At 39.6% G+C, this 22,875-nt stretch overlaps 1 protein-coding gene across 1 annotated transcript in view; it reads left to right on the top strand.

Annotated features, from left to right (window-relative positions):
• Positions 1–20,770, top strand: part of CDK19 (cyclin dependent kinase 19) — a 131,308-nt gene extending 110,538 nt beyond the window's left edge. The window contains exons 7-13 of the mRNA XM_072855673.1: positions 887–1,030; positions 1,282–1,351; positions 2,553–2,625; positions 6,829–6,926; positions 8,480–8,558; positions 12,569–12,835; positions 16,526–20,770. Of these exons, the coding sequence (XP_072711774.1) occupies positions 887–1,030; positions 1,282–1,351; positions 2,553–2,625; positions 6,829–6,926; positions 8,480–8,558; positions 12,569–12,835; positions 16,526–16,657 (863 nt within the window). The 3' untranslated portion in view covers positions 16,658–20,770. The remainder of the gene's footprint in view (positions 1–886; positions 1,031–1,281; positions 1,352–2,552; positions 2,626–6,828; positions 6,927–8,479; positions 8,559–12,568; positions 12,836–16,525) is intronic.
• The last annotated feature ends 2,105 nt before the right edge of the window (positions 20,771–22,875 follow it).

The raw sequence follows: 22,875 nt of genomic DNA, 5'->3' as shown, positions 1-22,875 counted from the left end.
GCTAGTAACTTTCTTCTCACTGAAAAATTCACACTTGCATTTTAAGATGCATAATAAAGCATTCGGGTCATATGGAACACTAAGGTGGGTGGTGATAGTAGTAACTAGAATGAGTACATGTAATCTAGAAATTTCTTCTCCTGTAAATGAAACTAATGTTCTTGTCCACAATAGATTTAATTTTGAAAAGCATATTAATGAGAAATAGAGGTCGTTATTTTCCTTCATTAAAATATCAGTATATCATGCTGTTGTTTTCTGTACGTACATGAGATGTAGATGAGACAGTTCCAGTATTGTTCCAGTGGGAGTTAATTGTCAAGTAGGATTTTTTTTTAAAGTTTGATAATCACTCTGCTACTCTTGATTAAAATTAGGATCTTGTTTCTCCATTTTAACTAGCTTGCACTATTTGACTAAACATATGAGTCATTAGTCTTTTCCTTCTTAGTATTTATTTGGTTATCAATTATCTGTTTTGAATTGTTTTGAAATATGTGATAGAACTTTTATTTCTAGTCTATCTTTATGGGGGATTTATGGTTCAGTTTTGATGGTCAGTTGAATGCCCTTTAAGTGATGTCGTCAGCAAATATTGTGTAGGTTTCTGCCATAACTGTGAATATGTTAAGTGCTGGACTGCCAGTGTACAACTTGAAACAGAATTTGGAGACTCCAATTTTGACTGAAAAAAAAGTACATCTCCAGATTTTACCCTTTTTAATGTATTATATTAATGCATTATTTTTAAAGTACTGTGTGTAATTATACTGTGAGGCATTTTATCTTACTGTGGTTATACAGGTGTTGAGAAATTGTGCAGAAACAAAACCCAGAGTGATGAAGGTACAGTAAATTTGCATGAATTATCCTCCATCTTTCTTAGATATCTGGGCAATTGGCTGCATATTTGCTGAACTATTGACTTCGGAACCTATATTTCACTGTCGTCAGGAGGACATCAAAACAAGTAATCCTTTTCATCACGATCAGCTAGATCGCATTTTCAGTGTAATGGGATTCCCTGCAGGTAATTTATTTTCATTAAAGCGTCAGACGTAATGCTTCTGAGTTGATTTTTTTTCTTCTAAAGGAAATGACTAGTTGTTTGTATAGGTACGAAGAAGCTGTCACTTTGATGGATTTGGAAATGCTGATGATTATGGAACAATAGCACTGGCCAACAAAGTCAAACAACTACTGTAGTTATTACTTCTTGTGTATTACTTAGCCTACACTTTCAGAATTGTAAATGCTTCTCCTTTTCCCCCCCCACCAAAGATAAAGATTGGGAAGACATAAGGAAGATGCCAGAATATCCAACTCTTCAGAAGGATTTTAGGAGAACAACGTAAGTGATGATAATGCAACAACAGTTCAGTGAATGTAGCAGATAAGCAGAAACTGGCTCTTATCCTCTGACTTTTTGGGGAGGACGTTTTGGAGTGTTTGGGTTCTAATGCTGTGACAGCTGTCCTGTTTGAATTAGCTGTTCTGCTTGAATGGTGTTCTCTCCCTCAGCTGCTTGTTAAAAGCATCAACTGAGTGGCCTCCTCATTTCTCTAGAAGGGGTTGTTGTAAGTGCTGTTTAATCTACAGCAGGCACAGACAAATGAGCTTGCTTAAACCACTTGTATTAACTGTTCAAGATAACTTCATGCATTTTGTGTGAGAAAGAATAGGGAAGCACCTCCCTGGTCCTTTTGACCAGCAGATATGTGGACACAGTGAAGTAGTGGACAGAAATTTCTGTGGAAGGTAACATGTTCAAAAGGTGGTGATGCAAAGCCTATCTGGGATCTGAGCATTTTCCACTTTTAGTGTTTCCTGGTGCTTTGGCGAAATTAGTTAAGTGGTGGTGATAGATCAGAGGGTGTAAGGAGCAACACACAGCCTCTGTTGTAAGGCAGAGGACCTGGATTCAGGAGTTTTGGATTCTGTTTCCAGCTCTGCCGTGGATTCATTGTGCTGGCTTTAGACAAGATATGAAGCTTATCTGTGCATGAAGCTTCTTTCTTTTGAAAATGGCTATAGATAACCTCTGGATTTGTAGATTAAAAGCGAGGCACAGGTCATACATATTTGGGGCATTTTTGGGCTTGGGAACTATAAGGACTGTATGGTTTGCTGCAGGTTGGGGTCAGGGAGACAGAATGGTAAACTAACTGCTCTGTCAAGTTGCAACTGGAAACAACAGTGCTAAGCTATTACAAACTGCTGTACGCTTTCTGTGGCAGAGTTGCTTTAGAAAACTAGAGTATAAACTTCAAGTTGAGTTTCTCTGTCATGCCCATGTCAACAGCTTATCCATACACTATAAAAGTTGCATGTTCCATGGAAATAATCTGTACACAGTTGATAGTACTCCTGTTAGTGAAAAGCACACTTTGTATGCAACTGCTGGATAAATATCTGACATGTTTTCTGATAGCAGTTCTTTTTATAGTTTATCTATCAAGGGCTGGTAAATGTTTTCATGATCACTTGGTAAAGTTCCATATTCTTAATGCTGTATTATTTCAGAAATGTCTTTGTTTAACTGTATTTTTCAGATATGCCAATAGTAGCCTCATAAAATACATGGAGAAACACAAAGTCAAGCCTGACAGCAAAGTTTTTCTTTTGGTAGGTAAACTTAAAAATCACTGTGATGATAGGAATGAAATGCATTTCTAATGGTAATATCTGTGTCTGTTCTTCTATCTCATTCTAATGAACACTGATGTTAAAGAAAGCTGTTTATCACTAACTGGCCATTTTTGAGATGTGTTTTCTTCATAAACGTTCATGCTGAGGCTGTGCTTGGTATTGAACATCTGAAGGTCTTATCTAATAAAGATCTGCAAGGCACTCATATACCCAGCCTTACCCTTAGGTCTGCTGTTCAAATAGGATAGTGAGTATTATCTATCCCTTGATTCCATGTTGTTTCAGAGAGCTAAAGAGCTCCCAAGAGCTAAAGAGTTTTGTGAAGAAAGGGAAGAGGAAAGGAGAAATTTAATTATTTCCTGTAGTAATTTTTTTTTTCTTTTTCTTCCCTCTGATAATAGTCTACCTCTGTTCTGTGGGTGATTCTAAACAATATCCCTAAACATGTATTTGCTGGTTACCTACTTGAGTCATTCATTGTAGGTGAATTCAGTGTTGCTCTGTCTAATACATAATCATTTCTGGATGCCTCTGTGATGACTTGGTGCTGTCTAAATTTAGGATTGAAGTTCAAAGTGGCTTTGCTCATGCTGTGAACAGGGAGTCTCTGTGACGAGGCTGCTAGTGCAGCTTGAGTTCTAGTGGTCTGTTTTCATCACTAGTTACAGATTCGGCATAGCAGTCTTCTCTCTAGGTCCTGGCAAAGATTTGCTCTTTGACTTGTTCGTAGCTGCTGGATGATGACATCAATAGCTGTGGAAACAGAATAGGTTGGTCCCAAGTGGGTGGAAGGGAAGCATTCACATAAGAAGTGTGAGACTTCAAGAAAAAATAAATAAAATTGTTAAACTCAATTTACTGGGCACACATTGGAATGATCTGGAGGAAGAGTCTAACTGAAAAGACAACAATTGTAAGAGACATCATTAGTTAGCACCTGAATTTCCCCCCCTTTTCCTACTAAAGGTGGGAGCCACCAGAAACCCTGGTGGAAAGGCAAAGAAGCAAATGGGTTGCTGTCAGCTTATATGATTAATTCATCAAGCTATGAACACTAAGTTGAGAGTCATCTTGGGTGAGTAGGCTACTTTTCCAGGGGGAAATATTATCCAGATCTCTACAGAACACAAAACTAACCATCATGGCATATTATAGATATTTTTATAAAGGAACTTTTCATGATGGAGAAGTAGTGAGACAAGGTTATTACAAGGTGACAGAACAAATACATAGGGGAATACATAGGTAGACACCTATATAATTGTGAGAATGAGAACTGAGATATCCAAAAGTCTAAGGGTTCTTTCTGAACATCATGAGGAAGACAGTTTGCTTAGCAAGGTTGGTTCTCTTAATCAAATTTTTCTCACTGTTCGTAATCAGGGATGAATAAGGGTGGTTTAGTGATCAACCACAGAGATGGAGGCTGGTCTCAAATAGGTCAGTCTCCCAGAGCTCTGCATAAGAATGCCCAGGAACATGGCAACCTTCTTGATACCTCGTTGCTGCGCTGAGGAGGTCCATATCCCTAAATTGCCACAGCCATGCTACAGTAAAGAGGCTCAGTACCTGCCTTGTGAAAGATCCTAAAAAACAGCAGATCTTGAAGGAAAGGTGTGCATTGCTCTCCCGAATCCAGAGATTAGAAATGTGTCTGCTAATGAGCTTGGAGGAAGTAGACTCCCTAAAACTCCTTGTTCATATCCAAAGTAGTTATGTTATTTTTTTGAGGTAACCTCCATCTTGCAAGGTGACCTCTGAAGACATCTACTTTGTAACCTTCATTGGTCAAGACTTTGTGCTAATGAGTACAGAAAGTGTGGCGCATAGAGAAAATATGGCATGAAGTAGACCAGTGCAGGATAGCAAGGGACTCTTGGCAAAGAGGAGGATATTGTGCCACTCTGCTGATTGACATTGACTGTTAATATCTACATGAAGGGCAGAATGTTTTCCATCCAGGAAGAGGCATCTGTTCTTGCTGTCCTGGAAAAGTTACAAGCATAGTATTTATAGCTGTCGTGTCAGGCCAGTAGAGCCTGACAGTGAGCAATCTTGGGAGTCGCTGAGAAGTATGAGACTGTTGAGTCCAGGCTCACAGGCTTTCTATATTGTGTTAGCAGCTGCTACCCTGAAAGCAAATTGTGTCCAGCCATTTTTATTCATTTCCCTAGGAGCAACAGAAGCTACAGAAAACCAGACTTTGTAAAAGAAAGTTGATTCACAGTAGCATCACTGATAGGCGGGATATCTCACTTGGAGTGATGTTGTGTGTGGAATGGGCAAACTGATTATATCCTCTGAGGTGGAGAGGGATTACTAAGAGGATAAGCAGATCATTAAAAGGTCCAAGATATCTTTAGATCATCTGCTGTGGCCTTATCTTTGAATAACAAAGAATACAGGTCATGTCTGGAGGCAGCTTGTGATGAGGATGTTGTATGGCAGAAAGCTGGAGGAGCTTTCTCTTGAGTAGTACTGTAGCAACCAGTTCTGAGGAAGGAGTCCAGGGGCAGAAGCTGATGTCCTGTACTCTTCTGTCAATGACCACATCTGGTACCGAAGACCAGGAGTTGCTTTATACAGAACATGAGTGTTTGTCCTTGCAGTCACTGTGGAGGGACTGGGGAGACGAAATGTGCATCACCTGTAATGGTGTCGCAAGCCACTAAAACTAACAAAAATTTTACACGTAGGGAGAGGTGGTGATTTGAAAGAAGGATGCTGAATACCAGAACTGTTGTCTCTATTCATTGTATCATGTGAGGTCGCTATGTAGAGAGCAAACAGCACACTAGAGGTTGAGTTTAAGATACGCAGGAAACGTATGGTTAAGGGTTATCTGACAACACAAGACACAGTAAGTAAGTGTGCCGTGCAAACTCTCCAGGTTTGTGCAATGCAGGACCATCTTGAGGTGTATTTCTGGACAAGCAGCAGGAATCAATTCAGGAGCTGGTTGCAAGTGAACTGATAGGTGGAGAGACAGCCCAAATGGCTCTTTGTTGTGTTGTCAGTCTGTTGGGGTCCGTGGCACATAAAGTATGGAATAAGGAGAGGTGGGAAGGAAGTGGCAAAAGTACAGAGAATTTTATAAGAACTCATCTTCAAAGTAGGGTTAACTACAACTATTGAGAAAGGAAATACAGGGAATCATCTTTCTTGATCAGGATGGGTGTTTTTACTGAGGCTGTTTACTGTACCATGTATATAGAATACAGAATTATACAACAGATTTTTGATTTATTGGAACAAAAAGCCCTGAACACCCATGCCAAAGTCACATTCTTTTGCAGAATATCCAAGGAATTTTTGTTGGAGGCCTGGAAGATAGAGTTTGAGTTAAGATGCACTTTACAGAAGGAGTTTTATTTTCACTGTTGGCTTGAATTAAGAGAGTATTGTGTGAGAGCAGGATACTGTATGATGAGCACCCAGATTTCCTACTGTGACTTTATCAGAATGTGATAAATAAATAACTAGAAATGGTATGTTACTCCTATAACTCGTATTTTATACTACTAATATATTTTAATCCTCTTTTGTAGCCTGCTGCAGTCAACAGCATTCTAGATAATAAATTTATTATTGCTTTCCTCCTAGCAAGGAAGAAAGGTTACTAGGAAGGGTCTGCACCTCCTCTTTCTCATTTCAGTACTAATTAGAGTGGGATTGGGAGCTGTGTGAGTGGCAGAGTGCTCTGACTGTGGAATGTCCCCAGTATGAGAGATGAAGATTTATTGTTTCTGTCCCTAAAGTGATATGGAGAGACCTGGCCATGTTGTCTCTTCTGACACTTTTTTTCCTGTTGACTGTGTCAGCAGTACAGAACAGTATAAAAGCTGTACATGTATTACAACAAAACACCATTATTTAGCAATGATGCTTTATGAACCTGTAATAGCTGAATTTAGTGTCACTTTAGCACAGTGGTTCAGCCTCACAATTAATATTGCCTGATACACTCTAACTGTATTTCTTACATAAGAAGTGCTTCACAGCCATAGCGCTTTGATGGATGTGGATTCTAGTGCATGGGAACTTTACTGAACAAGCAATGCTAACTTAGGCTTGTCTGGACAAGCCACAAATAATGTAACAACCCAAGACATATAAGTCATAGTTTGAAAAATGATAGTTTGGTAAGCTTTTTGCTATTTTTAATGTTATGCTTTGCAGCTTCAGAAGCTTCTTACTATGGACCCTACAAAGAGAATTACCTCAGAGCAGGCTTTGCAGGACCCCTACTTTCAAGAGGATCCTCTGCCTACATCAGAGTATGTATTCCCTCTTCTGTGCTCTTCAGGGGTGTGTTCTTTCTGCTAAATGCTAATCCCTGAAATGAGATGACAGCTGAAAAATTCATGGATATCTACCTATATCCACAAGAAGTAGTAGCTCAGGCATGCTCAGTAGAAACTATTAGTGTAGTACGGAAGTGTCTCTATCTGCTGGTGTCAGAACTGAGTGGTTGTGGACAATAACCCAGTACTGCACTAGTGTTGAAATTCTGAACGTACTACCAAAGCTAGTGTGACAATATTATTGCAATATTTAGAGAATTAATCTGTGCCCTGTTCTGTTATGTGTTACATAGCCTCACAGAGCCCTGTTCTTCATTGCCTGCTTTCATTGTGGCTCTCCCTAGGACTAGGACAGTTCTGACCTACAGCCCCTTCCCATGCCCTCTTGCACAGGGTAATAGTACAAGGAGAGAAAAGCGAAGAGATCAGTGACTGCCGAAAATCCCACAGGTCCCTTGTTCAGAAGGCTTGAGAGTATGGATTTTATATCTCTATATATTTTATTGTGATGAAAAATTCAAATCATATATTCAGTTCCTACTGGCAGACTTTCCTCTTCAGTTTCTCTTCCCAGTTTTTAGAAGTGTGGTGGTTTGTAGCATTACGATCCATAGGAGCTGGATGCAGGGAGACTTCCACCTTTGCTTTCACTGCTTCCTCAGCTAGTGGGCACACTACAAGGCGGGAACAGCCACTGGAGTGCAAAAGGAGTCTGGTTGAGACTAGTTGGGTGTTTTTTTCTTTCTTTTTCTGTTTGGATAAGCCAAACACCACATAGCAGCTAGATTAGGAACTGTTTACACACTTTAAAAAATCATGTCACGTTGATTGTATTCTGAATGCTGTCACAGAAATCTAAGAAACTGATACTGGTCAATATCTACCAGTAATTATCTACTTAGTCTTTATCTGATACTATCCTGTGTAGAGCTATAGCTCCCCATGGATTACAGAATAACATTATGATACAGTCTCTGCCATAAACATTAAGGAATGTTCCAAATCCCATTAGCCAGATGAATTTAAAAGCTATCTTTTTTTCTCTAAAGACCACCTGAGAAGCTAATTGAAAGTAACTCTGCAGCTGTGATTGGAAAATATATTTAAGCCTGCTGTAAGCCAAGGCGGGCTTATAAGATATTAATACTCTTTGGATCAGGCCCTTTATTCAGTGAGCCATGCGTGTTCCAACTAGGTGTTGTGGAACCTCTGACACTGTGTTTGTTCATTTTGCCATCTGGATCAACAAGTGGTCGTTCTGGCATTTGGGCGTGCTCAACCATGCCACGATTTCTAAATGATGGCCTGATGCCAACAGCAAAGAGATCTGACATTATGATCAGCACCTAGCTGCTGGTATCTGCTGCTATCTTGGGTGCTCACAGTGCCACTCACTTATGGAAACAGGACTCATGAAATACAAGAAATTAAATTGTATTATATTCACTTGTTTTTAAATATAGCATTAAGTAAATGTATGTCATATGTACATATTTGTGGAGTGTTTACTGTTTACTGTGTTTCAGTGTATTTGCTGGCTGTCAGATTCCATATCCCAAAAGAGAATTCCTCAATGAAGACGAACCTGAAGAGAAAGGGGATAAGGTAAAATAATTTTTTTTAATTTAAGTATGCAATAAGAAAGAGTCATGGTGCTACCAAATGAAAATTAGTGAAATGTGAAGAGTTAAGCAAAAATGTGTTTTCCAGGCAAGGCTCTCTTAAAACTGCTTCCCAGACAGATTAAAAGTATCAGATGACTCTGGGGTGTCTCAAGTGGTATCACTAGCACAGTTTGCCCTGACCTGTGGCGAATGAGCTGGATGGGTTGTTCTGTCCGCAGTAGCCTGCTTTCAGCTGCCATTGTTCCAAGAGGACCTTGCTACCTCCTCCTACATCACATGGTGAAAATACACTGTGATCACATGAAAAGAATGGCATTTCCATTGTATGACTGGCATACATCCAGCCATTTGAAAGTAGATGGCTGTCAGGGTCTCAAATAAATAGTGGCAGCCTGCTTCTGGCACTACATCAGAACATCCATCTGCACACAGTTTCCTGATCATGTTTTAAGGGCCCTCAGACAAAGGAGTAGTGAGGAGCGTGAACTGTTCTGGTAGCGACAGTCTGCTCTGAATACTCTCTTTCCCATAGCCCCATAGACATGGGCAAGAACTTGTTTGTGTGCATAGTAAATTTTGGTGTGTTTGCAACATAATCTGTCCTCCTTTGTGCATGTAGCTCAGCTGTGCTACGTGACCGCAGTGGTTGTCCCATCATGCTGTGAAGGCTGGACAATGGTGCTATGGTGTATGAAACAGCTTGTTATTTTCACTTAAAAGTGTACAGTGAGACACTGACAGTAATGTATAGCTAGCAAAATGTGAAGAAAACAGCCTTAAACTGTAATTATCTGAGGACTACATGAGAAGGACTGTTCATCTTTTTGAGAAACCATTTGACTACATGTATCTTCTGTTTTCAGATTTTCTGCATAACATGAGAAACTAGCAGAGTTTAAAAGTACGCCTATCACAATACATTTCAGATAGCAAATTTTGTTTTCAGAACAGATATTGTAGATTCTTCTGTACTGAGAACAAGTGGTAACATCCTAGATTTTTGTGTTCGGATAGTTTTTTCAAAAAGTGAAAACAGACACCTAAGCAAAAATACAATGGAAGTCATGATACTGATTTGATTGTAATTTAGTTACTAGCTTTGCTTCAACTCTCACAGCTTCAAAAACAAGAACAAACCTTATGAATTAAAATGACTCTGGCTTTTGTTAAGTCAGTGTATTTAAAAGTAAATATCTGTCTTTTTCCTGGGAATGTTGGGGAGAGGAAACAATGGCATGTTTATATTCAAAACAGCCATTATATAAATGGTCTTTGAGATTGTTGGGGACAGTCACGTATTTATGTACACTCCAAATTAAACTTTATTCAGACCATTCACGTAATATAAGTCACACATTACTCACTGAATGTGTTCCCACAGTGTAGAAAATGTGAAGGTAAAGGATATTCTGAAAGTTGGATCTGTGCCATGTTTTGTTTCTTTATGATGTTGTTGCAAGTGAAGGGATTTTTTTTTTTAATAGTGTTAGTTTCTGGTTTGTTTTTAAAACCATAAATATCTGTTGGAATAATAGTCCATAATAGTCCTTTGGAAACCTAGAGGAGTTCTCTGTGTTTGTTTATTTGGAATGTGCATCTGAACTGAATAACCTTTAACATAAGCATCCGTTCTTTGAATTGGTTAATCGTTAGTCAGCAAAGCTAAAATGAGCATTTGTAAAACAAAGTGAAAAGATTCTTTTCTCATTCAAATTCTGTTAGGCAGGTTTCTGCTGGCTTCGTTTCTAGGTAGGACCGGAATTTCATTTTAGTAATTTGTGCCTGAGAGGTGGTGACACATGTTAATATGTTGCTAACTGTAGACCTTTTACAAGTTTATTCATCTAGGAACCACGATGAACTAGACTGACCCGAGGACAATGTTTTTGCTGGCGTAAGCTGTTTTTGTGCGCTAAGGTGGTGCAGCTAGACCCCAGCCAGAGTCTGACAGAGTAGATCTCAGTCTCTACCCAGGCAGCAGCAGTAGTAGCTGCACAGAAGAGCAAGCTCAGACTAGTCAGGTAAATTTTGTGCTAATATACAAAGTGCGAAACATGGGACCTGCGACAAACTGTTGTCTTTAATTGTGAGAGTTCCTGCAATATTTGTTTACACATAACAAAATTGCAGTTTTTTCAGCTCTCACAGTAGCAACCACCTCACTTGCATCCAAACACCCCTATGAAAACACAAATTTCGGAATTCTAGCACAAATACCACCTTAGTTATTGGTGTTGTATAAGTGAAGCTCAAACCACTATGAAAAGAGAAATTGCTTCTTAACAATTTTTTTTTTTTACAAGCTAGCTTGATTAACTTTTAAAATTATTGAAGTTTAAATCTCCCGGGAAACAGAATCTGACTGAGATGGGATTTGAGGACTACAAGCAGGAGGATACATTATTGGTTTTGCTAAATGTGAAATGGAAATGCAAGCCACCTTGATTACAAAGAAGATTACAAAGAAGTCCTTGAAGATGCAAGGCTTCTTTGTAATCTTAAATGAATACATCATTGCAAATTTCATCTGAATGTATCTTGGGAGACGGTTGAGATGAATGGCATAGATACAGATCTCTTATGACATTTATCTGACGTAACTAAATGCCTTTTGGTGATTGGGGGCATCAAGAATTTTCTGCTAGTGGCAATTGGTTGTCATGATTTCTGAGAAACTAATAAAGTGAGATTTTTATAAAAGGCTGCCATACTAAAGCTTTGATAATTATATAAGCAGATATTCTAGGAAAAAAAGACTATCCTGAAATGTTCCATACAGTATATTGGGGGGAGGGTAGTAAGGCTTTTTAATTCAAACCATGACAATTGTGTTTTTTTCCATGATAAACAAGTGACATATCTCACATTTGGAGCGAAATTGCTTTTATTTGCAATTCTCTTAGGTGCTTTAGTGCTCTGATGGAGGAGTCATCCCTGGTGCTTGACAGCAGACAAATGGGTGGTCTTTCCTTGTAACTGTCTAACCGTGGAGGGCAGAGTTGCACTCTGCTGGTTTTCTAACCTTCCCTCCAGTTCCCTAATACTCTTTTTAGCCTGTAGCCCTCTGAAGCCAGAAGAGTACAATGTCTTTTGCTCTTGCGTTCCCCTTCTTAACTTTTTTCCTCCCTTTCATGGCACTTTTCTCTTTGTCTCTATTCCTGCTAGGTCCCAGTGTCATCTTAATTGTCTGGCTTCTCTTCCTTTGCTAGTCTTCTCCTTCCCTTGCCAGATTCTTACTTCAGTTGTTTCCTCCTCTTCTGTCTTCAACTATTCGTCTCTGGTCAATTTTCACTTTTCTGCTATTTCAGTAAGATCTCTGACCCTATGCCTAGCACGCCATGCTGGACCGTATTCCCAGTATACCATTCCTTAAAAGCACAGGAGAGCAAAACAGTAATGAAACCTGTTTCTGGGTCTGCCACAGAATTTCCTCGCAACCTGGAAGAAATTATATCATTTCTCTGGTCTCAATTTGCTTACCTTTCTGGCAGTAATGCTGCCAACTTCCTTTGGGTTATTGTAACGTGTCATTTGTGAAAGTTTGAAAAGTGGTTTTGAATCTGAGTGAACAAGGCCGTTGAAGCACTTGAAATAATTTACTGTGGTTCACCACGTCTGCCACTGAGCACTAGTGAAATTTTGGGGTTTTTGATTCAGTTCATTAGGTGATTACTGCTTTATAAATGGTTCTTTCCATTCTCCTCTATGAGCGCTTGGCTAGCTATAGAAGGCACTAGACTGTCCGTCCAGTTTTAGTCTAGCTTGCTTTGTTAAAATGCCAAAACAACCACAAATGGGATACCCCCACAAAACGTGCAAGAGTGTACCGAGGATGCGTTTCTCCCGACATGCAGCCTTGCTGTGTTTTCCCATCAAGCAGGCGGGCCTGCCTCCTTCTCCATAGGCATGGTGGCGCCGGGGTTGGTAACCCCACAAAGCTCACAAACTGGTTCAGAGCAAGTGACCGTGTTGTGTCGTTTCTTCCCCTAGAATCAACAGCAGCAGAATCAACATCAGCAGCAAACAGCACCTCAGCAGCAGCCGCAGGCAGCGCCGCAGCAGCCGCAGCCGCAGCAGCAGAACAGCACCCAGACCAACGGGACGGCCGGGGGTGCTGGCGCGGGAGGAGGCGGCGCGGGCGCAGGACTCCAGCACAGCCAGGACTCCAGCCTCAACCAGGTGCCTCCGAACAAGAAACCACGCATAGGGCCTTCAGGCGCTAACTCAGGCGGGCCTGTCATGCCTTCAGATTATCAGGTACCTCTTGAATTTTTGCTGCTTCTGATACTGTAGGGCCAAAATGTCGTTTTCCCCCTTCCCCGCTGCAAGAACAGATCATGTTTTAATGAATTTCTCATGTAACCTGAGCAGGTGTGCTATATTAGATAAAAATGTGGGTTTAAAGGTTTAAAGTAAAAAGGTTTTGTTCTGTGGTTAGTAATTTTCAATAGAATACCAGTACAAGTCATTTCTGCTGCACCCTGTAAAGTGTTGAGGACTAGTCCGCTCCAGGAAAGCACTTAAATGTATGCTTAACTTTATGTTTGAGAGTAATCTTAGTGAAGCCAGTGGAACTATTTCATGCACATAAACGCTGCGTTAGATCAAGTTCAGGATACTCGGCTCTTGGCAATATTAAATCCTGTGTGAGAAGCAGATCTGAGAAGATCCTGAGAAGCAGAAGCAAAGTTAGAACCAGGCGCTTTCATTTGATTCCTGCTTCATTTTACCTCATACTGTCACATGTATGGAGCAGTTCTGCAGTTTATTCTAGTATCTTGCTAAGTCTACTTCTAATGTTAAAGAAAAAATGCATGTTAGCACAGGAATGATGTTTTGGTTCATCAATATGATTCATTCTGAAGTATGGCACAAAGACACACATTGTTTCTAATGTGACCAAAGTTGAATAGATTTCATGTTTTCCAGTACAGTAGCATTCATAAGTAGAAGCAGTATCACTGAATTATTTTGGATTTGCATACTTGTCTTTGCTTACTAGTATTATATTTTCCACTGAAAAAGTGACTTACACTAAATATAGAAAGCATTGAACTTACCAGGATCTTCAATACTTGTGAGTTTATACCTGCTGGGATAGTAATGAGTTGTAAAGCAGAATAAGAAAAAGGTAGATATTAAAGGTAGATTTTAAAAGACGTTAGGGATACTGTATGCTACTAGCCTTCAAGAGGATCCCACCTTGGAGAATGGTCTTTTCAGGCTGCTTTAAACTTAAAATAAGTAGCTTTTAAAAAACCCAGCTCTGGAGTTGCCTTGACTTAGCCCTCCAGACCTTCTCTGCAGACAATTGAATTCTCAGTGCCAGACATTTTTCTCCCATTTCTGTTTTACTTTTTAAATTACAAATGATCATGAAGGCATTGAGGGCAATTTAAGGGTAAAGACAACTAGGTTTCTTTTTTGAAAAGTTCCAGACAGGCTTGAGGTCTGGACAGATCACTACGGCTGTCTGACTACACAGTATTTATGGCTGGCCTGTTTTGGTCTGTATTTTGAGGACTGGTGTGCTGCATTTGATGATATCCATTATAGAATCCTTATACAGCTCTCTGGTTGGCAAACTTCCCCCTTACAAGTTGCTAGCAGTCTAAATATCATTTTTTTCAGATAGTTAGATTATTTTTTTTTTACCCCTATGACTCTTTCCTTCTAAACTTTAACAGCATAGGCATCAAAATTATGATCTCTATGTTTCCTTTGCGTCATTTGCTAAATTGTATGGTCTGATTATCCATTTTTACACTTGCGTTTGGCTATCTGCCCTTAAATTCTAGCTGACTCTCTTCTGTTCCAGAAAGGAATGTCTGCAATTTGTCCAAGTCTGACTTAGTTAAAAACAAATTCTCTTCTGTGGAACAAAAATAAGCATGGGCAAGTTAATGCATTCTTGTAGTCTTATGGCATTAATTTTACTCCATTATATCTTATTCAGAAGTAGGAAGAAGATTCCTTTTGCTTTGAGTTTCATTTAGCTTGTGATCTAAAGTCTCCCTTGACATTTTTTTTGTAGTTCGCCAACCTCAATATGTGTTGCTTCCACAAATGACAGTGCCAATTCCTTGTTGAATTTTACTGAGCGTTCCTTATGTGACCTTGGGTGTTTTGCCTAGCATGGTGAGCTGAGGCTTTTCATCCAGAATGAGTTCTTATAAAGTCATAGCATTTATCACAATTATTTTTCTTTTCTGTTAGAAGTTGCAAAAACTTTCAGAATTTTGAGACAAATTTGAGGTTTCAGACACTCTGTTAGTAATCTAACCATGCAGGCCAAGCATAATCTGGTTATTAACAGCATACATTATTAACAGCTGGGAGACATCTCTTCCAAAGACAGTGTGCTGAGCTGTTATCTCCCAAACTGACCCTTACAAACAAGTGAAGTTACTCCGTACAACTATTGTTTATATTGATATTATATTGAGATACAGAGGTCTGCAAGATTGGATTGTTAATCTCTCTTTAGCCTCACTGTGCTTCACCTTGAAACCAACCTTCATCTTCCTACATTAGACAGAAACAAGTAATGTGGTATTTTTAGCGTTTAGTATGTTTTACAATTTATGTCAAATTAAAGGTATAAAGCTATGTACAGAAACAAAGGGCAGAAGTGTTTTACGCTGCCTGAACTTTAGGTTCCTGCTCTTCATCATCCAGCTGAAAAGTTGTCAGGAGGCTTTCACAGCTCTCCTGTTTGGGATCCAATGGTTAGATGAGACCGCTGACTGGAGTATTGCCTTCACTGAGCAGATCCTTGGTCTGTGGAGGATATGGTGTTCTTACAGAACCACTGTCTCCGTGGGATTTCCATTCAGAACTCAAACTTCTCCAGAGGCTCTCTGTAACTCATAATCCTGTTGTTTAATCAGAATGTAGGTTCTTAACACTTTTCCTAGACAATTGCTGTTGGCCACAGCCTTGCTGATGACCCCTGCACATAGCAAAGTAGAACCATCAACTAGACAGTGAACAGAACTCTATTGAATGGCTGCCTGACCCTACACTTAACTTGGCTGGAAACAAACTGTTTGCTGACTGCAAATAGTTTTGGGTTCTTCTGTAGACCCTCCTTTCTTGTGGATTGGGGTGGGGTTTACTTTGCTAGAGAGTATCCTATCCATTGAGCAGTACTTTTAATGCAAAGTGATTTTGCAGCTTGCATGATTTATTAATTTTGGACAGGGGATGAATATGGTAATAAAAGGGCAAATTCAGCAGGCTGGAGGTCACAAATGATCCATGAATTTGACTTGCTGAGATTGGGGTCCACTGAGCTAACATCCCAAACATTGGAGGGGAAAAAAAACATTCAGGAAGATGAATGTTAGGTTATTGCACATACACATGCCCATCTTTAAGCAGTTGTCCTTGCTTCCAGTAGATAAGGCAGCAGGTTGAAAGGCTCACCTAAAATTATATTATTTTATCCTACTGGACATTTTTTCATTTAGATAAATTGAGTAACTCTTAAGTCATGGTTGTCTTTTTCTCAGGAACAGAATAAATTGTTTCTCTGTAACATTTAGTATTACCCATCTCGAAAAGGGTGTTTGTGGCCTTAGCAGTTTGTTTTTGCATTAATAGCACTTACAATAATGATAGACATAAGTTTAAGAAACAGCTGAATTTTGAAATGGAGTCTGCTCTCTCTTGCATCCTGTGTATTTTTTCCTTCAAAAAATGTGTGTGTACCTGCCGTACTTCTAGGTGTCTGCCAGTGACCTTGTGTATTTTGTGTGCTGTGTTAAGGCTGATTGCAGATCAGATTGATTACTTGTTTTATGGGACCTTAAACAGTAACACTGTTTAGTCAGCTTCTCTAACAGTCACATTTTAATGAGCTTCAGAGAAGTTAAAAGTTTCCTGAGCTGCACAGTCCTAACAGGCTGGTTTTCATTCCCCTGATCCCACTCTCTTTTCCTGCAGCACTCCAGCTCACGCCTGAGTTACCAAAGCAACATTCAGGGATCTTCTCAGTCCCAGAGTACAATGGGCTATTCCACATCGTCTCAGCAGAGCTCCCAGTATCACCAGTCTCATCAGTCTCACAGGTACTGAGAGGGCTAACAGACTGCACTCAGAAAGGAATGGACTAAAAGCCAGAAGACTCCAGCAATATGAAGTTCATAACGATGAGAAGAACCAAAAATACAAACTATGATGCAGAATTAAAATTCACGACGACAAAAGGAAAACTTCACTCACTGAAGACTTCCCCCCCCCCCACCCTGCCCCTGTCCCTTTATTGCCATAACGGAGATTCTCGTGAAGTTTTCCTTCCTCCCTGCCCTTGCATGTGCTCCATTGTGGTTACTCTAATGAACCCTTCTGATCTGAACCCAGCACTTAACTTCTTTAACCTTTGGAATTTTGAAGGATTCCTGGTGCACCTTCCTTATGCTGTAGTGATTGCCATAAATCTGTCTTTTCAATCTCTTTGATGGGATTTTAAAGTTTTAAAATCTTGAACTCCCAGGCTTTCAAGCTTGTATATAGTTAGTTTTATACTAGGCAAACCAGTTTAGCTATACAGGTATATTGCACCTTTTTAAAGCACTATGTTATTTTCACAGGATATTACTGTTTTGCTCATGGATGTCAAGAACAGCAAAATTTTACTGTTCCAGAGTATTTTACTATTCTGATTTTATTAGTCTAGTTTTCAGGCGAGGTCTTAAAAATAAAAAATTTTAAAAATAAATAAAATTTTAAAAAGAAAAAGGAAAAAAGAAAAAACCCACCCAAGTCTCTGCAGCGACAAATACGCTTCATGCTACTGGACTGAACGCCAAACAGAAGATTGCTGATATTTAACTCATTCACATTGAATTCTTGAAATCACAGTGATCAAGCTCTGACTAGTTTTAAATTAAGCATTATTTTAAATGAAACCAGGACAGTCACATAAAAAGGAGATACTTTCAGGATCTGTTGGAACAGAAGAATGGAATGTCTTCCCAGGCTGGACACCAAAAGAGTGAGGAAAATATATTTACTGCCCTCAAGTCTCAGTAGGAATGTGGATGACGGGCTTGTTTTTCTGTTAAGCAACTGATTAATGTATGTGAGAGTTCTATAAATTTAGCTTTCTTTCACATTCCTGAGCCAGTTCTCTAAATGTAAAGGTGACAGAAATACTAAGACTTCCGAAAACAAATGCATTTAATCATTTTATGTTAGAATTAATAATTAAGAGAAATTATTGTGCAGTTTGAAAAGCATGTTGAAAATTGTTCCTTTTTCATGTTTATAATGCATATTCTGTGTCCCTCACATTGCTGTGATTAACCCAGATTAGTTACACCAGATGCACTTGATTGCACTGAAATGTTTCTTTTTCCCTAGAGCAAACATGTTTTGATTGTGCCTAAGGACTGTAAGTAGATGGGTCGCTGGCAGTAAAATCCCCAGTAAATAAGAGTTCAGAAGCATAATCAGAGGATTATTGTCCAACTTCTGCAACCACAGTTATTTGGAGAGACACAACATATAATTTGGGACAGCTTCATTTTTCCTTCAGCCTTCAGAAATAAGGCTGGCTCTTGTTGCAGAAAACCTGGAAAAATGCATTTAGAAAGCTACTAGCAATGTAACATCAGCCAGCTTCTACAACTGGTGTCCAGAGAAGAGGTGAAGTGAGAAGAGTTTATATGTAAACAGTTAATGTTAGAGGCTTTTATACTGCAGTGTGTTGTCTTCTGTCCTGTGTCCATACAAAAAAATTGTATATACCCCTACACATTCACACTGAGGTTGTGATCAGACCTAGCAAGATGAGTAAATCTGTTTGCTCTGAGGAGAATGCTTTTCATCACAGCTAGACACATAACATGTTTCTACTGGATTTGATCTCCCAATCACCTTTAGTGCCCCCTTCCTACTCAAACACATGTTGTTTTCATACCTTTTGTGAGCAGTTGGCTTGCTTTGGCAATATCTACCATCATGTGGTTTTGACAACACCCAGCTTCTCTGGAAAAGCAACTAAAACCTGGTTTTGTCATCAAATGGGTAAGAAGGTAGTGAAAATGAAATGAAGCAATTTGAAGGAAAAATTATTTCTGGGAAAAATAATCTCCCAAAGGATACTTTCAATGTGTAACCCTTGAAATGCTACATGTTATACATACCCTAGTAGCCTGTTTGAAAGAACAGATTTTAATTGTTCCTTTATTTTATTTCAGTGAGTCTGGGGTTACATTCTTTCCGTAAGTGGAATGTCTCACGTCTTACTGATGTTAGGATGAGGTACCTTTGAGCTAATAGATATTTGGCCAATGCCATAAAGTAACATTTCTTTTGTATTTTTGTGACCTGAATGTCACAGTTCTGGAAATTAACCTTTGGCAGAGCAATTTTTGTCCCCTCTTGTTCTTTTCACCCTTCTGTTCTGTCAAAATCCTTTTGTCTTTTCCATTGTAGTTATCTAACATTTCTTCTCCCTACTGTGACCTGCAGCTGGTCATCAAAATTCATATAATGTCAGGAGGTGGCGGAGAGATGTGTTACTGTACAGTTAATTAAGGTGGGCTCTTGTGCCAATAAGGCAAAACCATGGTGTAGATTAATCTGTATGTAGAGCGTGAAACTTCACAGCAATGTAAGGTGCTTTAATTGAGTGAGCTTCCAGCTTCTGGAACGACTGCCACGACCTCTCTCTAAGCTGAACTGGCGTTTCTGCCTTGGTTAGGTCTGGTAGATGACCACACACCGCTCCTTTCTAGCTTTTGTGCGTACACGCGAAGCTGAGCTGACTTCCTCCGTTGCCTTCAAACTCACAACTGGGAGGAGAGCGAATAAAAGCAAAAGTGTTTGCTGCAAAATGTAGGCTGTGCACACTCTTCTAGTTCCTTCCTGGTGGTGAAATAATTCACCTTTTCTTGGGAACTTGACGTGCGTTGCTGGGCTGGGTGGCAGTCATAGTGGAAGAAGCCTTGCTTTCCAGGGGTCATCCCATGAGGTAAAAACGCTCCGCTTTCAGAAGTGCAGTGTGTCGTGGGAAGCCAGGACCACGTCATTTTTATGTTATTTTTTTGCCCTGTGCAGTTTCATTAGTACTCATAGCTCTGTCTCTGCCCATAACCTTTACACCCTCACCAAAGTGTTTCACACCGGTACCGAGAGAGGCAGGTGACACGGGCAGAGCTGTCTTCTCCATCCTGGTCGCCTGGTGGGAGAGCGGGCCACCGAGCACAGCTTTGTCCATCGTGGCTCAGAGGAAATGAACATGTGGGGAATGAATGGGATGAGCAGCCTGGTCCGCATTGGTGAAGTTTATGTAGCACAAACTGCACAATGAAGGAAAAATATAGGGAAAGCTGCGAGTCCTGCACTGTATCTGTGACACTGTATCTGGGGAGGGGGAGGGAAGAGCATTCGTAGCGGGAGGGGTGGCGGGAAGCTAGAAGTGTTCAAATATGTATAATATTTTATATAAACATAATAAGCTTAGTTCCCCTTCATAATCTTCAGGAATGGTACTTTAACACCATTAAGCAAAGAATTGTTTTAGGATTAAATAAATGTATTGTACATAAGGCCATACGTAATCTTCTAAAAATGTCGCCAGACAGGAGCGATGTGTATTACTATATGAAAAAAAGTCCTTAATGCACTGTTATCTCCTAAATATTTAGTAGTAAATTAATACTATTTAATTTTTTTAAAAATTTGTCTTGTGTAGACACTAAAAAGTATTACACAAAATCTGGACAGAACATGTCCTTTTTAACAGCAATTTAAAGAACTTTTTATATATGTAAGGTAGTAACTTTTCAAATTGTTCTAGTTGTATTTTCCCATGTTTACTATTTGTGGAACTGTGCCTGTCTATTCAGTTATTTTTTTCTAATAATTTCATGCACGCATCTTTCATTTTTGTAGTTTTCATTAGAAATTATTGTGTATGCGCCTCATGCTGCCACAAAACTTTGCCGTTCTAGATCTGTGGTGGCCACATTCGGCAGTGCCCGTGCCAATGGGCCAGCAAAACCACAAAGCAAAATACTTGTTTCTCATTCTAGAGTTGAGAGTTTACTGCTTTTAAGTTGTCCTGATGTCACTCTTGAAATGACTGTTAAAACTAAACTATGACTTCATTGCATTTATTTTATATTCTTGGTTGTAATGAAATGGAATTGACTTTGCTTCAGTGTGGATTTTTTTAATAAAATAATATACATTTGTAATAATAATAAAAAGTTCAAATCAAATAAGCGTGCTGAAAAGTTTTTGTAAACATTGGCTTTGGGCTACCAAGAGGGAAAATATAGCCCACAAAATTGCAGTTGTAATTATATTCAGGATGTTTATGATATCATACACCACACAAAACAAAGCTTGCGAAACCTCAGAGTTGAAATTACAGCTTTTAAAATGCCCATGAGGATATTCATGGGTATGTGTCTATCAAAATAGAATGAAGCCTTATGGAAAACAGAATCAGTGGGGTGGTTCTCTTAGGTTTTGCCCTCTGCTGAAAAGTATTCTGGCATGCCACACTGATGCCACTTGTTGAGATTCATTATTACTTGCGTGGCAATCCTATAGACGCGTCTTCTGAAAAAAAGCTGGTTTACTACACTCTAAAGCTAAATGCCCTCTTACTTTTTCCTCCTGCTGGACCTTGGAGGATTTCAGGTGACAACATGGAAAGCACAAGCTAGAGCATATTAGTCGGTTTTCAAAGTGGGTTTTTGTGTGCTTTGTTAGCCTGTGTGTTTCTGTTCCATCTAACCGTTGTTTCACAGATGGATAGTTTTCTTCCAAAAATCCCACCTGTCTTCTCCATAACAGTTGCACGGATAAGAATGGTTGGGATTTACTTGCACTACCAATCACGTTAAGAAAGAGGCTTCGGTTTCTGATGTGCCTTTTGCACAAGGGTGAGAATAGAAGTAGCCTTTTGCCAAAAAGCTTAGCCTGTATCTCTGACACCTCATGGATAAAGAGCTGTTGCTTCAGTCCTAACGCAACTGAGCATCCCCTCATAGTTTCCTTTCTGCTTCTGCTGTCCTGTTTGTTGGTAAGATTGTGCTTAGTCAGCAGCTTTGGCTTGTATGTCCCTCTTAAAACCTCCTATGTTGGCTCTGTCCCAATCTTCGTTCTTCTACAGCATCTCTCACTGTTTTTCCTACCTGGTCATGCAATTTACAGTACAATCTAGCCTCATCGTACTGGTCTGAATTATGGTGTCATCTCTTTTTCTGTCCTTGACAGCTAGACAACTTACATTTCACAGCCATTCAGAAAGTTGCAGAGTAGGTTGTTTATTAGTCTCTTGCTTTGACTTGTTGCTTTGCGTTACTGCCCTGGCTCTGCCATCTCTGTTGCATTAGATGTAAAGCTGCTCTCTTCACTTGCACATCGCTGCCAAAGCCTGCTGTTACCCCATCCCTCTTACTCAAATCTATAAGTTATCTAAGTTATCTCCTCGTCTGACTGTTCCACCAGGTCAACCTCTACACCCTCCATTTTAGATTTCCAAATAAGCATTTTTATGCTCTGTTTCCAATTGCCCATTTTTTCCTGAAGACCTGTTGCATAAATTTCTGAAAAATTCCCTCCTAGCTGGCTTCTGCATCCCTCATTAAAACCCTTTGGCTTTGATGTCTACAGAACTTTAATATTTTAAGCTACTGGTGTGCTATGAGTCGTACCTATTGCGTTAATGAAAACTGTCCCGGTGTTTCATTACACCCTCCAGTCTATCTGCATCTATCAGTCACCTCCCTGCACGCCTGCTGTGAGCTCCCTGAGACGGGAACGGGCGTTTTGTCCTGATACAGTAGCTTCATGACTGGTGCTTGCAGGCACTCTGTAATGCAAATAATAGTCACTGTAATATCATGGTTTTTTACTACTGGACGATACGCAGTAGCAGTGTAAGGAGTAATTTCTGTGTGCTGTTTGAACACAAAAAGCATCATATTGGCGCCAAGTATCAATTTGATCTGGCTAAGCATGGAACTTGAGCAAGCATTGTTCCAATAGCTAGCAAAGATTAACGTTGGTTTACCTGTAATGTTTTTTTTAACAGGTAGGTACTGCTTTTTTACATTCCAGAGAACTTCATGCCCTTGTTTAAGATCGCAGAAAAACCAGAAGCTTTGGTTTATTTTGGTATTTTTATAGTAATGTAGAAAAACATTATTGCATGATTACTACAGTGATTTTTTTCATTTGCAAGAAATATTTATTAGAACAGTAATTGTTCGAGGTAGATTAAAACCACCAAGGTTATGAAAGACGTGTGTACAGTCATAGCTGAGCTGCTG

Source organism: Ciconia boyciana, chromosome 3 (assembly GCF_034638445.1).
Source record: "Ciconia boyciana chromosome 3, ASM3463844v1, whole genome shotgun sequence".
Taxonomy (NCBI): domain Eukaryota; kingdom Metazoa; phylum Chordata; class Aves; order Ciconiiformes; family Ciconiidae; genus Ciconia; species Ciconia boyciana.
Note: the sequence above shows the minus strand (reverse complement) of the source record. Positions and strands in the feature narration are given on the sequence as shown.